At 50.2% G+C, this 15,484-nt stretch overlaps 1 protein-coding gene across 1 annotated transcript in view; it reads left to right on the top strand.

The window, feature by feature from the left end:
- The window catches only part of ARMH3 (armadillo like helical domain containing 3), a 160,713-nt gene that overhangs the window by 58,370 nt on the left and 86,859 nt on the right, over positions 1-15,484 (top strand). The window contains exons 15-16 of the mRNA XM_073354796.1: positions 11,818-11,900; positions 12,964-13,090. Of these exons, the coding sequence (XP_073210897.1) occupies positions 11,818-11,900; positions 12,964-13,090 (210 nt within the window). The remainder of the gene's footprint in view (positions 1-11,817; positions 11,901-12,963; positions 13,091-15,484) is intronic.

Here is a 15,484-nt window from a genome sequence, read left to right as displayed (position 1 = left end):
TTCAGCCAGCTGTTTTCCCTCTGTGAGCTGATCTCATCCAAGCACCGGGTCCTTGGGGTTGCATGTGGTGAAGGGTAGATCGAGTTGTGTGTCATGGGCATGCTGCCGGCACTTGGTCTGACTAGTTCTTCTAGTGCAGAGGTTCCCAGATTCTTTGCTGGCATGATGCCATTTAAATGAAGTCTTTGCGCCAGGACCCCAGGCAGCATGGAGGTGCCATTTTGAAGAACAAAATGGCATCCTCTGCACAGTAGGGATCGCCATGACCCCAACCCCCAGTTTGGGAACCATCAGTCTAGAGGCTGCACTTCTGCCTAGTTCCACTTCTTCCCTCAGCGCGTCCTCTTCCTTTCTCCCATGTCCGTTCTGTCTGAGTCCATTGCAGGTGTTGCTTACAGCTCCTGGCCATGACTTTGCCCCCCCACCGGAGACTCTTGCAGGGGGCCTGGTTGGCTCAAGAACGAGTCTGTGCTGTCACATTGAGCTCACCCTGCTCTGGAGGGTTGGCCAGGGTGGAAATAGCTTGGCCCCGCCTCATGTACTGCCTGCACTTGTTATGGATGAGATCAGTTTTATTGACTTACAAAAAGTTTTGGGTTCACCTGACCTTGGGACAAAGTTAGAAAATTCAATTTGTCTTAACTGCCGGGATATCGAAGAGCAGTTCAAATGAGCTCCAGTCCACTGCTTTGGCATCCGTGCCAGCTGGTAACGCTCCCATTACTTCCCCCACCTCCATGGGTGGCTGGGACCTGGTGTGGGGCAGCAGGGGACAGGTACGTGGGTTGTGTAGAGAAGAAATTACTGGGGCAGTTTTACATCAGGCAGCCTGGTTCTTGGAGCTGCTGCAGTCTCCTCACACCAGCCCACTGCTGGCTCTGGCAAGCTGCTGCAATTGTTTCTCAGCCCGGTGACTCTTTGGATGCAAATATCTGGTATCCCGGGGAGCTGAGGGGAACAGGATCAGGTGAAGGAGAGCCTGCCAATACAGACTGTCCATACCCCTGAGAGAGGCACCAGCTGAGCACTAAAACCTGACAGTAGTTATGGAATTCGGCGCTGAATGAAGTCAGCTGCGTAAAATGGAGAAGCAGTATCTAGCTGTTAGAGGAGTAACCACATCCAGCCTTTAAAAAGGCTCAGGCTTCTTTCTGTGGCTGTAAAACCACAGCAGGGGAGAGGGAGCCACTGGGAAGAGAAAGGGCAGGAGAACTGGCAATCAGTCCCCACCCTATCAGAGTGGGGAAGGGGTGCGAGATACGTTAAGCAGGGATGTGGGCAGACTCCTTATTGCTTTAGTTCCTCACCTGACGAGGGCAGTCGCTGATGTCTGGGCTGCCCTCTTGTCAGGAGCCGTGAGAAGGTTTCCTCTCCCCACACACGTGGGCACTCAGAGCCAGGGACGAGCCCGCTGATGCATTAAATGTATCGCTCTGTCGTCTGTGGGCTCCCCAGACCCCTCGCCCCCAGGGTCTCAGCTGATCGACAGTAAGTGGGCCGGCACCAGCACTACCCCTGGGTAATTGGTTACTGTGACAAAGTGGGACGGTTCTTAATGTTTCCTCTGAATAGTGTGGGGGTGCCTCAGTTTCCCCTAGGCAGTTCTTAAGTATCTAGGGGGTGGGGTAAGGGTGTATGATCATTGCAGAGCCCTAGAGGGCAGGTGTGTGCAGGAGTCTGGACACAGAGAATGGCCGACACCCTGTTTCCTGGCAACGGATGGCCTGGTCCTTCCCCCCTGCAAGGTGAGAGCTAAAGGGCTGGAGAACAAAGGAATCAGGTGCCCTCCTGGTCCGGGAAAGGGACAAAGGGACAGAGGAGGAGGGGCTGGAGGGTGAGTCAGTTTGGGGCTGTCTGGGGACGTGGAGTGAAGGGCAGACGTGGTTGTCTGGCTCACTGCCCCCCAAAATGGGCCGAGCTGAGGGGTCCTGTTCTCTGCACCTACAAGCTCTGTGTTAGACCATGTTCCTGTCATCTAATAAACCTTCTGTTTTACTGGCTGGCTGAGAGTCACGTCTGACTGCGGAGTTGGGGGGCAGGACCCTCTGGCTTCCCCAGGACCCTGCCTAGGTGGACCCGCTGTGGAAAGCGCACGGAGGGGCAGAGGATGCTGAATGCTCTGAGGTCAGACCCAGGAAGGTGGAAGCTGTGTGAGCTGTGTGTCCTGAAGACAGGCTGCTCACAGAAAGGAGACTTCCCCAGAGTCCTGCCTGGCTTCATGGGCACTACCCCTGGGTAATTGGTTACCTGGTCCCTGGATGCTGATCTAGACAGTGCCTTGGGCAACGTTGGTGCAGGAGTTTGTAATAGCGCTGCAGCGATTTCCAGGTCACGCTTCCAGTCCTAAGCCCGTCTCTTGAGAATGCTGCTGGCAGTTCTTTCCCTTCAGACCCTATTGTCGATACTCATCTCCCGAGGAGTGATTTGATCACTGTTGTGCAGAGCTTCTGTGCACACTTAAAGTGACCAATTCCCCCACCCTCAGAACAAACTCGAGTACCTCAACAGACAGTTGTAGAGCCCTGTGGCTTCCCTGCCTTCAAGCCTTTCTTCAGGCATCACAATTACTGTGGTTGTGGATTTGTATTGTTCTGGGGTCTCCCTTCTTGTCCCCGTTTAGAAAGAGATCTTTAATGTATTGATCCTCACAACACCACTGTCAAGGTGGTAGGGAAGTGCTGTTTTCTCCTGGGATGCAGGGCTAGGAGACAGGACTCCTGGGTTCCATCCCTGGCTCTGTCTCTGACTGACTGTGTGACTTGGACAAGTCATGTTGCCCCTCTGTGCCTCAGTTTCCCCACCAGTGAAACAGAACTGGTAATACTCCCCTGCCTCACAAGGGGGCTGTGATGCTGAATTCATTATTATGAGGTCCTCAGATGGAAGATGCTAGAGGAAGACCATTTCATTTGTGTGTAATTAATCTTTCGTTCTCAGATACATGAGCCTGGGCCATTGCTCATGGTTTTGTTCCTGATCTGATTTCCTGGACACCAGCATGGGGAGGAGTTCTTCCCTTCAGCCAGGTGGCAGCCTTGCTGTACCAGCCCTGGCAGAATTGCCTTCCACTGCTTTCTCAAACGGCTGTGCATTGCCATCCAGCTGACTACGTCTGACCTGGGCTGGGAGCTAGGAACTGCCATCCCGGTGCAGCGGAGTGCTCTTTTCGGTGAAGTTCCCAGCCTCCAGCATGGGGTTACACCAGCCCCCTCGCCGCCTGTCGTACTAGTACTCTTACAATCTTTGTTGGCATCTTGGACCTTTTCCTTCACTGCCCCACCCTCTCCTGCTCTCTCAGCCAGCCAAATGCCCTGTTTCCACAAACACCTTCCCAATCCAGGGGCTTTGGCCCTCGCCCCCTCCTCGTTCAGATCCTCCAGCAACCTGCTGCTTCCACAATGTCTACAAAAAGTCAGTCATTAATGAGTAAATCGCCTCCTCTGGGCCGCGCAGCGTCCTGCCGTCTGTGTGTGTCTTTTAGATGGCAGCTGTCGGGGCGTTGCCTGGTGTTCGGGTGCACTCAAGCAGCTGCCGCTCAGACTCCCCCCGACAGACACCCACTCTCAGCTCTCCCGGGTTAAAAGAGGAAAATGCTTGAGGCCTGGGTGCTTGCTCCCCACCTGGGGAGATGGGGAGCTCAGAGTGAAGCAGGCCCAGGTTTGTCTGTCTGCTGCTGCTGGGTGTGGGAAGCTGATTCGCTCTCTGTCCGGTGTGAAGGTTACAACTTCCTCCTGCCTTGACTGCGCTGCTCCTTCACACCCATCCGTGCCCTCATTCATGCAGGCCCCTCGCGGTCTTCAGTGTAGTGATCCTCAAAACCCTGCTGGGAAGCAGGCAGGGCCGTGTGGTTAGCCCCAGGGTACAAATGAGGCGCTGAAGCACAGGGAAGCAAAGTGACTTGGCCGTGGTGTCACGAGGAGTCTGTGGCAGACCAAGGAATTGAATCCAGGTCTTTCACGTCCAGCCCTGCTGCGCTGGGCCATCCGTTCTCTTTCTTACTGCCCATCTGGGACGCCGGGCGTTTTTCTCCGTGTCTGAGGGAGCAGGCTGGCTGTAGAGCGGTCACATGGAGTGACTGTACTGCTTCCCTGGGCTGCGCCTGCCTCCAGCCAGTGAGCACCCTGAGGAGCTACCTTGCCGGGTGCTTCCTGTGGGGCCAAGATGGGAGGAGAACACCCTGCGGGGGGGAGCTAGAAGCAGCGCCGCATCCTGCTTTCCTGGCTCTAGAAGAGGGCGTGAGAGCGGGAGACTGTTGGAGCTGTAGTCCATTGTGCAGGGAAATAGAGCTTCCTTTTCCATGCTGCCTGGCCGGGAGCCTCCAGGGACTCAGATGGAAGGTTTGAAGGGGTCAGTTGCTCTAAATGCACAATACTATATTGTATTTGGCGTTACAGAGCTAGTTGAGGGGAGCCACGTGGCTTCCTGCCCCACTTCCTCTTTGGTGACCATTGGTGCACCATTCAGAAGACTAGACTTCTGAACTGGGAGCACAGCAGGGAGAGAAAAACTATGCCCCAGCTCCTCCCCATCCCCATGGTCTGTTTCCCAGGATTTGACAGCAGGGTCTCTTGGGACTGGTCCTTTTTTTTGCTCAGTTGTGCAATAGCCTGCCTGAGCCTGGAATGCTCTTGGCAGAGTTTGCGCTCCCATTGCAAAGGGCCAAAGACCTCTGCTGCCTTCCCGTTCTGAGCCCACACCCCGCACATCCAGCATCCAAATAGAACGGAAACGTTGTACTGATCCCAGATGCTCCTGGGCTGAGTTCGGTTCAGTTCAAAACGAGACTCGCAGAGAAAAAAGGTCCATTTTATGCAGTGAAGGGAAGCAAAATCTGTTGGGGCAGGAGAGAAGGGGAGGGATGTCGGGCAGGAGGAATCCTGTGCTCTCCAGGAGCTGGAGTGAGAAGATCTGCACCCCAGAACCCCAGTAGCTGGTCTGTGCAAACAGCTCTGTGCTGTAGGAGCTGAAAGCTCCACCAATCTGCAGTAATTTCAGTTTAAGAAACCGGAAGGGCATCTTAAATGCCAGTGGTCCTATTTCCCATCCTCTGGCTGTAATGATTCCTGGGAGAATAAACTGCCTGAGAGCTGAGACCTGGAGACTGATGCCAATCACCTGTGCATCCCGTCACATGCCTCCTCCCTAAATAACCCTTTTATAAGGATCTGCTCCACCATCCTTTAGTTCCTGAAGTTCTCGGTGTACATGTGGGAGTTCAGGCTCTTTCTTTCTGTGGTTTGTTTAGGAAGCACTACCAGTGTGCTTGTCTCTGTACAAAATGGAGACCCAAGCCAAACATTTATTCAGATTAGGTAGGTTAAGGCTTACCCTGCTTTTGTTGCTAGAGCAGCTGTGGCAACCTCTCTGCTGGACCCAGGAGTCAGGCCCGGGGAAGATGGGCATGCAGTGTGAGGGGGAGAAGGAATCGCAGGAAAGAAGGAGAAGCTGGTTTTTAGGGAGAGTGAGAACCTAGGGAGTGGAGAACCTAGGTGGTTTGGTAAAAACATCCCCATTTTCCAGTTCATGCATGGAACAAACCTATGGCTTGTTGGCAGCTTTCCCGTAGCTGTTAACAAAATTGGAGCACAAGCTCTGGGTGATGTGACCATGCATAACCAGAAATCACAATTCTCTGAGCATCCATGACTGAGATATTGATCTGCTGCTCCACCAGGGGGCAAACATGCATAATTTATTGGCATGGTACCGGGCTGAGGGCAAGCTGTTTGTGTGCTGCGTGTAGAGAGCAATTCCCTCTAACGAGGAAGAGGTAATGCACTTCGTCTGGCATCAGGCTGCTTAGTTATTCAGAGCTTGGGGTTCCGCCATTGTACCTTCCCTCGCGGCTATTTTAGCTGCGGTGTCATCATTGAAGAGCACCGGATGTCCGCAGCTCTGTAAGTTTTGTTTGCGCTGGAAACACCATGAAATGTATCGGCAGGTCCTGCCTTGTAAACAAAGTACTAGGACATCCCTGCTTACCGGTTTAGGACTGACAGTCCTTCCTGTGCCCAAGCTTCTGCTTGAGCAACTTGTCCAAAGAGTCTGATGTATGATGTGGCTGGGCGAAAGACGGCTAACAGTTCTGGCAGCAATGATGCAGTGCACCTGCTAACTAGAGGCTTTGTAAACGTCTCGCACACCTGGGGTTCCCAAAGAGCCAAACTAATGCATCAGCATAGTATATTCAGTGACCGTAATCCTGGCAGGTCTTAGTCCCTGAGCTGTCTTTGCTGTGAGTTTCTCTGTTCCCTTAACCTGCATGATAGAAAGGCGTTTGGAGTGGGCAATGATTTGGTGCAACTCAGATTCCCAGGGTGATTTAAACTGCAGTAAGATCTTGTCTCTTCTGACAGAGAAACTGGAAATTAAGCATGTGAACACATTTGTTACAGTGAGTGAAGCTGATGTGCAGAGCACAGGGATTGTCAGTCCAGATCAGAGCAGTGGCCCGTGTAGTCGAATATTCTGTCTCCAGCCCAGTGTGGTACCAGATGCTTCAGAGGAAGATTCAAGAAAGCTCTTTGTGAACAATTACAGAATAACCTGCGCAGAGGAGAAGTTTTTCCCGCAGTCCCCTCTCTGTTGTTTGGTTTATGCCCTGAAAAGTGAGGGCTGGTAAATCCTTTTTGAAAAAGAAGTACCCTCTAATGACAGACAACATTTGTGCTCACTATGTCTGCATGTTCCATACAGCTTAGTGGATTGTCTATGCACTGTACATCCATCTCTGCTGGATTCATAGAATCATAGAATATCAGGGTTGGAAGGGACCTCAGGAGGCCATCTAATCCAACCCCCTGCTCAAAGCAGGACCAATCCCCAACTAAATCATCCCAGCCAGGGCTTTGTCAAGCGTGACCTTAAAAACTTCTAAGGAAGGAGATTCCACCACCTCCCTAGGTAACGCATTCCAGTGCTTCACCACCCTCCTAATGAAAAAGTTTTTCCTAATGTCCAACCTAAACCTCCCCCACTGCAACTTGAGACCATTACTCCTCGTTCTGTCATCTGCTACCACTGAGAACAGTCTAGATCCATCCTCTTTGGAATCCCCTTTCAGGTAGTTGAAAGCATCTATCAAATCCCCCCTCACTCTTCTCTTCCGCAGCCTAAATAATCCCAGTTCCCTCAACCTCTCCTCATAAGTCATGTGTTCCAGTCCCCTAATAATTTTTTTGCCCTCCGCTGGATGTTTTCCAATTTTTTCACATCCTTCTTGTAGTGTGGGGCCCAAAACTGGACACTGTACTCCAGATGAGGCCTCACCAATGTCGAATAGAGGGAAACGATCACATCCCTCGATCTTCTGGCAATGCCCCTACGTATACATCCCAAAATGCCATTGGCCTTCTTGGCAACAAGGGCACACTGTTGGCTCATATCCAGCTTCTCGTCCACTGTAACCCCTAGGTCCTTTTCTGCAGAACTGCTGCCGAGCCATTCGGCCCCTAGTCTGTAGCGGTGCATTGGATTCTTCCATCCTAAGTGCAGGACTCTGCACTTGTCCTTGTTGAACCTCATCAGATTTCTTTTGGCCCAATCCTCCAACTTGTCTAGGTCCCTCTGTATCCTATCCCTACCCTCCAGCGTATCTACTTCTCCTCCCAGTTTAGTGTCATCTGCAAACTTGCTGAGGGTAAAATCCACGCCATCCTCCAGATCATTAATGAAGATATTGAACAAAACCGGCCCCAGGACCGACCCCTGGGGCACTCCGCTAGATACCGGCTGCCAACTAGACATGGAGCCATTGATCAGTACCCGTTGAGCCTGACAATCTAGCCAGCTTTCTATCCACCTTATAGTGCATTCATCCAGCCCATACTTCTTTAAGTTGCTGGCAAGAATACTGTGGGAGACGGTGTCAAAAGCTTTGCTAAAGTCAAGGAACAACACATCCACTGCTTTCCCTTCATCCACAGAACCAGTTATCTCGTCATAGAAGGCAATTAGATTAGTCAGGCATGACTTGCCCTTGGTGAATCCATGCTGACTGTTCCTGATCACTTTCCTCTCCTCTAAGTGCTTCAGAATTGATTCCTTGAGGACCTGCTCCATGATTTTTCCAGGGACTGAAGTGAGGCTGACTGGCCTGTAGTTCCCAGGATCCTCCTTTTTCCCTTTTTTAAAGATGGGCACTACATCAGCCTTTTTCCAGTCATCTGGGACCTCCCCCGATCGCCATGAGTTTTCAAAGATAATGGCCAATGGCTCTGCAATCACATCCGCCAACTTCTTTAGCACTCTCAGATGCAGCACATCCGGCCTCATGGACTTGTGCTCGCCCAGCTTTTCTAAATAGTCCCGAATCACTTCTTTCTCCACAGAGGGCTGGTCACCTTCTCCCCATGCTGTGCTGCCCAGTGCAGCAGTCTGGGAGCTGACCTTGTTCGTGAAGTCAGAGGCAAAAAAAGATTGCCTGCCATATCTACTATTCTTTCTATACATCGGGATGGTTTGTCCCTGTAACCTCAATAAGGATTCTTTAAAATACAGCCAGCTCTCCTGGACTCCTTTCCCCCTCATGTTATTCTCCCAGGGGATCCTGCCCATCAGTTCCCTGAGGGAGTCAAAGTCTGCTTTTCTGAAGTCCAGGGTCCGTATTCTGCTGCTCTCCTTTCTTCCTTGTGTCAGGATCCTGAACTCGACCATCTCATGGTCACTGGTCCCAGGTTACCATCCACTTTAGCTTCCCCTACTAATTTTTACCAGTTTGTGAGCAGCAGGTCAAGAAGAGCTCTGCCCCTAGTTGGTTCCTCCAGCACTTGCACCAGGAAATTGTCCCCTACACTTTCCAAAAACTTCCTGGATTGTCTGTGCACCACTGTATTGCTCTCCCAGCAGGTGATGGAAGTCTCCCATGAGAACCAGGGCCTGCGATCTCGTAACTTCTGTGAGTTGCCGGAAGAAAGCCTCGTCCACCTCATCCCCCTGGTCCGGTGGTCTATAGCAGACTCCCGCCATGACATCACCCTTGTTGCTCACACTTGTAAACTTAATCCAGACACTCAGGTTTTTCTGCAGTTTCATACCGGAGCTCTGAGCAGTCATACTGCTCCCTTACATACAGTGCAACTCCCATACCTTTTCTGCCCTGCCTGTCCTTCCTGAACAGTTTATATCCATCCATGACAGTACTCCAGTCATGTGAGTTATCCCACCAAGTCTCTGTTATTCCAATCACATCATAATTCCTTGACTGTTCCAGGACTTCCAGTTCTCACTGTTTGTTTCCCAGGCTTCTTGCATTTGTGTATAGGCACTTGAGATAACTCACTGATCGTCCCTCTTTCTCAGTATGAGGCAGGAGACCTGCCCTCTCGCGTGCTCCTGCTCATGCTTCTTCCCGGTATCCCACGTCCCCACTTACCTCAGGGCTTTGGTCTCCTTCTCCTGATGAACCTAGTTTAAAGCCCTGATGGAGTTCTTCTGAGCAAGGTTCTGTTAGGAAAGTGAGAGTTGGGGGGGCGGGGGGGATCCCTAGGCTAAGATAGGCTAGGGAAGAGGTAGTTCAAGGGCCATCTGTTTGCCACTTGATATGACCAATCCAGATGCCTTGCTGCTCCAGTTCCAGCAATCCCAGCTCCTGGGAGTTCAGCAGCAGCACCTGGGCCAGAGGCTTGGCTAGGTGAACTTCTGTGGGCAAGGCCGGAAATCAAGGCTCTTTACAGGTACTTGTCTCAGGAATGCCTCGGAAGCTGCTGTGACACTGATGCAGGGCAGCTGTCTTCAGCCCAAAGTACTGATTGTGGGAGACTGCAGCGTTCCCCATGAGGCTTAGTTACCTTGGAAACCTGTTTTAACGGGATCTTGGCTCCAGCGAAAAGCCCATCTCTACCTGCTCTTTCTTTGTTCCCAGAAAAATAGTTGCCTGGAGTCCTCCCAGGGCTGAATGCCTGTGGAATGAAGGCCCTGACCACAGTTTGATTCAGAGGATGAGCTGTAGTGGGGATGGTGCTTCGTGGCTGAATTCCAAGTGCATTAATGCTACTGTGTAGTGGAATGTGCTCCGGGAGGCTGGGGTCGCAGTTACCCTCCCTTTGGGCTGGGATAGGCTCTCTGCTGATCTCGGTGAACTTCTGGCATTGGGAGCAGAGCTTTCAGGGCTTTATTCAGGCTCCATTCAGACCACTGTTCTGTCTTCACGTCTGTCGCTCACTCCTTTTTCTGCATGCTTGAGTCTCTGGAAACCCAAAGAAATGGACAATTTCCCCCATATCTTGTTGCTTCCCCACTAAATTTTCTGTCCCGTAGCTATTTCCACTTCGGGGCCGGCAGTTCTGCCTCATCTGAAAGCTAGTTTTCCTGTTCTGTACAGCACCCTCCCAAATTGGGGCTGGTTTGCTCCTGCATCCTTGAGAAGGGACTTAAGAATTGGTGTGTGTAACACGTACAAGTGAGGACTAGGGTGGAGGGCAGTGGTGGGTAAATACTGTCCAAGGATTAATTGGTCCCTTCGTGCTGTATTGCCCAAAGGCTGAGGCAAATATTGGACACTCGCAGGAGCTATGTTAACGCATGGACAACTTCCCCCCACTGCTCCTGCCTTCCAAGTGGGCCATGGTCTCGCCTTGACTCTGTTACACGCGGGTGGGTGATGACTTTGAGTGAGTCTCCCTGAGACCTTGCTGGAGTTTCCAGGGTGGGTTTCTCACCAGCCATCTTTCTCCAGCACCCATTGCTGTTCCGGCTAGCCTGCTTCTGCTGCCCTCATTTAGCTGGTGCCTGCCTTACTGCTGCTGTTGCCTGGCTGAGCTAGGTCACGGGCTGCAGCATGTGCTGGGTGGCCGCAGTGCTGCAAGCTGGGATGCTGGCTTTGAAAAAGATTAATCAGATCCAAGTTGTACCTGTAAAACCGAGGGCACAGCCTGACATGAAGCTGTTAGCTCCAGGTACTAATCAGTGAATAATAAACAGCCTTTTAAAGTCTGCCTTTACAGCTGCCTAACTTACATGTCTTGTCCACCTAATTTGGCTGTCTTAAAGTCCCAGAACCCCATTTCTGGCGGCTGATTTCAGAGTAGAGCACGGGTTTAGAATCTCATGTAGGCAGACCCACAAACCGGGCTTTGGTTCCCAACCGTATCCCACGTGGAGGGGAGGGGAAATCTTTGAAAATCACTCTGACACTAATAATTACCAACAGTACCGATGGTCTGCTTCCATTGTTGCGAATGTTCAGCATGCAGTGATGCTTTGTAAATTGGACACGCTTAAAGCCCTCTAATTAGATTACCTGAGTTCAAATGAAAGGGCTAACGATCTTTCCCTAGTGTTGGATGAGCCTTTATTGATTTATTTGTATTCAGGTGACGAATCTGAGCTGGGTCTATCGTTTTCTCTGCACAGCCGTAGATAACTAGCACAATAAAGTACCAGATCCTTACTAGTGCCGTCACACCACCGGAGAGGAGCCGTGCCGCGTGTTCTGCTGCCTCGTGTCGTCAACACAAGTGACAGCAGAGTTCTAATTGCACAACCTCATGTTGATGATGTATGGAGCAGAAAGGGGGTGGCTGGATTCTCCAGGTTCCAGGCATAGCTTGAGGTGTTGACAGGTAGAAAAACCTCATTGTCAAGTAACTCCACTTGAAACTGACAGATTTGATCTGGAAGTTGGTGAAGGAGAATAAACCTGGGATGATGCCAATTTCCACAGTCGTTTATCAGACCAGAATAGCATTTTCACTTGTAAAGCCGTCAGTAAGTTTGAGTGCTTCCTGATCACTGGGCCAGTGGTTAGGATGGTGAAAATGCACTTGTGTTTAAATGGCTTCTTGAAAAAGCTTTGATTACTTTTATTCTTTCCCTTAGCTCTGATCAACTTGCTGAAATTCCTCATGTCCAACGAGACTGTGCTGTTGGCAAAACACAACATCTTCACCTTGGCGCTCATGGTGAGTGTAGAGAAACCGGGTTCACATTGAATGACACGGAGGAGAGGGTTCCATGTTGGGTTGGGGCTGGCCTGCTGAACAGGTATTTAAGCTGTGCAGAGATCAACGTACAGCTCTCCAGCTTGGGAACCTATCCATGCTAAGGAAACATAGGGGAACCCCAAAGACAACACTTGTTGGGATGAGGGGTGTGGGCAGAAGGATGCCTGGGATAACTCGTACCAGGGACCTTAGAGGTCCTCCTGTTGGGGGCCAGGGCAGTGGTTTGCCAGACAGCTGTGCTCTGGGGGAACTGAAGGGAGATAGAAAAGCAGGAGAAGGGAGATATTAGTCTTGCATACCCAGATGGGGTGGAAGTCCAGTGGTGTAGACAAGATTGAGTTGTCTCCCTGCCTTTGCCAGCCTGGGTGAAGTGTGTTTTGTGGGAGAAATCAGGAAAAGCCAGCTTGGGATGGGAGACCCTGAAACTGGAAAGAGAAGGCTAACCAAACAAGGAAGTGGGGGTGTTGTCTTAATTTCCCATAGAAAATTACTGCCCAGCTAGCCGATTGGCCTGTGTCTGACAGTAGCCAACAGCAGATGCTTCCAAGGGAGGTCCAAGAAACCCCTTAATGGATTGGCAGTTATGTAATAAGTTTGCTCTTAAGGGAAGTTCCTTTCTCATCCCAGGTAGTTGGTGGCTGGTTTATTCCCTGGAGCAGGCAGAGCTGTAGATAACTGGACTCTACAAGCTAATGCTCAGAATTGGTTAGCTCAGTTTTCTGGGTCGTGGTAATGGTGGGCATGCTGTAGCCTCCCCACCCCGTAAAGCATCAGAAATCTGCCTGTCTTAAGGTTTTATCCTGCTGCCCATCGCTGTTGGGTCTGAGCACATTCCACATAAGAAATGACAGAGCAAGAGGGTGGCGTTTGGATTACTCTTTGATGGGCTAAAAGAATATTGTCCAGTGTACTATGGGCTTATTGCTCTGAAGGTTTTAAACACATCTGGGTCTGATTGGCGTCTATTGTAAATTAGATTTTGTGTAATGATCCCCTATTGTAATTTTAATTTTTTTTGTAGGTAGTGAACTTGTTCAACATGTTCATCACCTACGGAGACACCTTCCTCCCAACGCCCAGCAGCTACGATGAGCTGTACTACGAGATCATCCGTATGCACCAGAATTTCGATAACCTCTACTCCATGGGTGAGTGAGTGGCCTCTTTGAGATACTGTTGATAAAAACAAGCAGGAAATAAGCTGTGTGTGATATTCGTGGTGGTGCATGTTTGGGGTATGTGAATATAAACATTTCTGTATTTGCATAGATACCCAGTAAATTAGGACTTGAGAAAGGGATAAATCTGTGAAAAGAATAAACTTTTTCTTTTCCAAAAGGACAAAGTAAATTTCATTGGCTCTTTACCAATGGAACAGGCCTGTTAAAGTGATCCAGTATGGGTGTACAAGAGGGCACCTGTCTAACAAGCATCTGTTGTTAATGCAAATATGAATTTGCCCATGTGACTAAATATGTGATATTGAAATGTCATCAGAAACACCTGAACCCTCATGTAGAGTTAACCAGCCTATAATTTGTCTCTGCCAAGCCATGTTGAGCTCCCAGCTGGGAAAACATGCCTTCGTCTGAGGTTGGAGAGCAAACACAAGCTGCAGAACCAATCAGCACAGGGAAATGGGCATTGTAAACAAAAGGGGTGAAAAGCATTTGAGAAATGCATGACAAGAAACCTGCTGCCTTGGACAAATCACACACTGCGCTCCTGCGGCACGAGAACAAAACCAGAGAGCAGCCCCCACAAACCCACGGGCAGCGAGGAGGAAGTCACTGGACAGAAGAATGTGCACACTGGCAAAGCAAGGAGAAGCCATCCTTCAAAGAGAGAGGAGTGCATTGGAATACCACCCAGTGAACCCGGCAGGGAAGCGAAGAACAAAGGAGAGAAGCAAAAAACATGTGGAGGCATAATCAAGCAGTATACAAATGAGCCTGCATTCAAGAACAACCGCAGCAGGGCTGGTTTAATGCTGCATGCTGGAATCTGCGGATAAAGGGATGTCTGTGTACTCTTTGTCTGCCCCTCTCCTGAAGGGCATATCCCCCCGGTCCCTCGCATTCCCAGTGTGAACATGTAACTGCCATTGTAAATAATGGGAGTAACACAAGCACATAACAGGGGTTAGAAGGCCTGTAAGAGAGAGCCAGCCAGCCACAGTGCACTACAGACAAGATGCAGAGAAGCACCCCCATTAAAATAAAGATCATTAGCTGTTTCTTACGCTGCAATTGAACTGAGTCTCTGCAGAATAAATGACAGAAATACATTAGAACTGGAAAAAGTGTGGAAAGGGCAACAAAAATGATGAGGTGAATGGAACGGCTTTCGTGTGAGGAGAGATTAGTAAGAATGGGACTGTTTAGCTTGGCAAAGAGACGACTAAGGGGGGGATATGACGGAGGGCTATAAAACCATGACTGGTATGGAGACAGTGAATAAAGAAGTGTTATTTGCCCCTTTCCATAACACAAGAACCAGGGGTCACCAAACGAAATTAATAGGCAGCAGGTTTAAAACAAACAGAAGGAAATGCTTCTTCATACAACGCATGGTCAACCTGTGGAACTCCTGGCCAGGAGAAGTTGTGAAGGTTAAAAATATAAGTGGGTTAAAAAAAGAACTAGCTAAGTTCCTGGAGGATAGGTCCATCAATGGCTGTTAGCCAAGATGGGCAGGGAGACAACCCCATGCTCTGGGTGTCCCTAAACCTCTGACTGCCAGAAGCTAGGACTGGAGGACAGGAAATGGATCGCTCAATAAATTCCCCTGCTTTGTTCATTCCCTCTGGGGCACCTGGCACCGGCTGCTGTCAGAGGCAGGATACTGGGCTAGATGGACCATTGGTCTGACTGAGTCTGGCCGTTCTTATGTTCTTCTGTTTTTATCCCTCTGTTGTAAATTACCTGTTTTTTGTCACCCATGCAATTGTGGATAAATTGGAGAGAGTCCAGCGAAGGGCAACAAAAATGATTAGGGGACTGGAACACATGACTTATGAGGAGAGGCTGAGGGAACTGGGATTGTTTAGCCTGCAGAAGAGAAGAATGAGGGGGGATTTGATAGCTGCTTTCAACTACCTGAAAGGGGGTTCCAAAGAGGATGGCTCTAGGCTGTTCTCAATGGTAGCAGATGACAGAACGAGGAGTAATGGTCTCAAGTTGCAGTGGGGAAGGTTTCGATTGGATATTAGGAAAAACTTTTTCACTAAGAGGGTGGTGAAACACTGGAATGCGTTACCTAGGGAGGTGGTAGAATCTCCTTCCTTAGAGGTTTTTAAGGTCAGGCTTGACAAAGCCCTGGCTGGGATGATTTAACTGGGAATTGGTCCTGCTTTGAGCAGGGGGTTGGACTAGATGACCTTCTGGGGTCCCTTCCAACCCTGATATTCTATGATTCCATGATTCTATGATTCTACCAAAGAGTCAGTGGTGCTCACAAAGCAAATGCTGCTGCCCTTCCCTTTGGAGCCAATCACTGCCCAAGGAGCTAAGCTGGTAACGGGGACGTGTCTGCACTGGGCA

Source organism: Lepidochelys kempii, chromosome 7 (genome assembly GCF_965140265.1).
Source record: "Lepidochelys kempii isolate rLepKem1 chromosome 7, rLepKem1.hap2, whole genome shotgun sequence".
NCBI lineage: Eukaryota > Metazoa > Chordata > Testudines > Cheloniidae > Lepidochelys > Lepidochelys kempii.
Note: the sequence above shows the minus strand (reverse complement) of the source record. Positions and strands in the feature narration are given on the sequence as shown.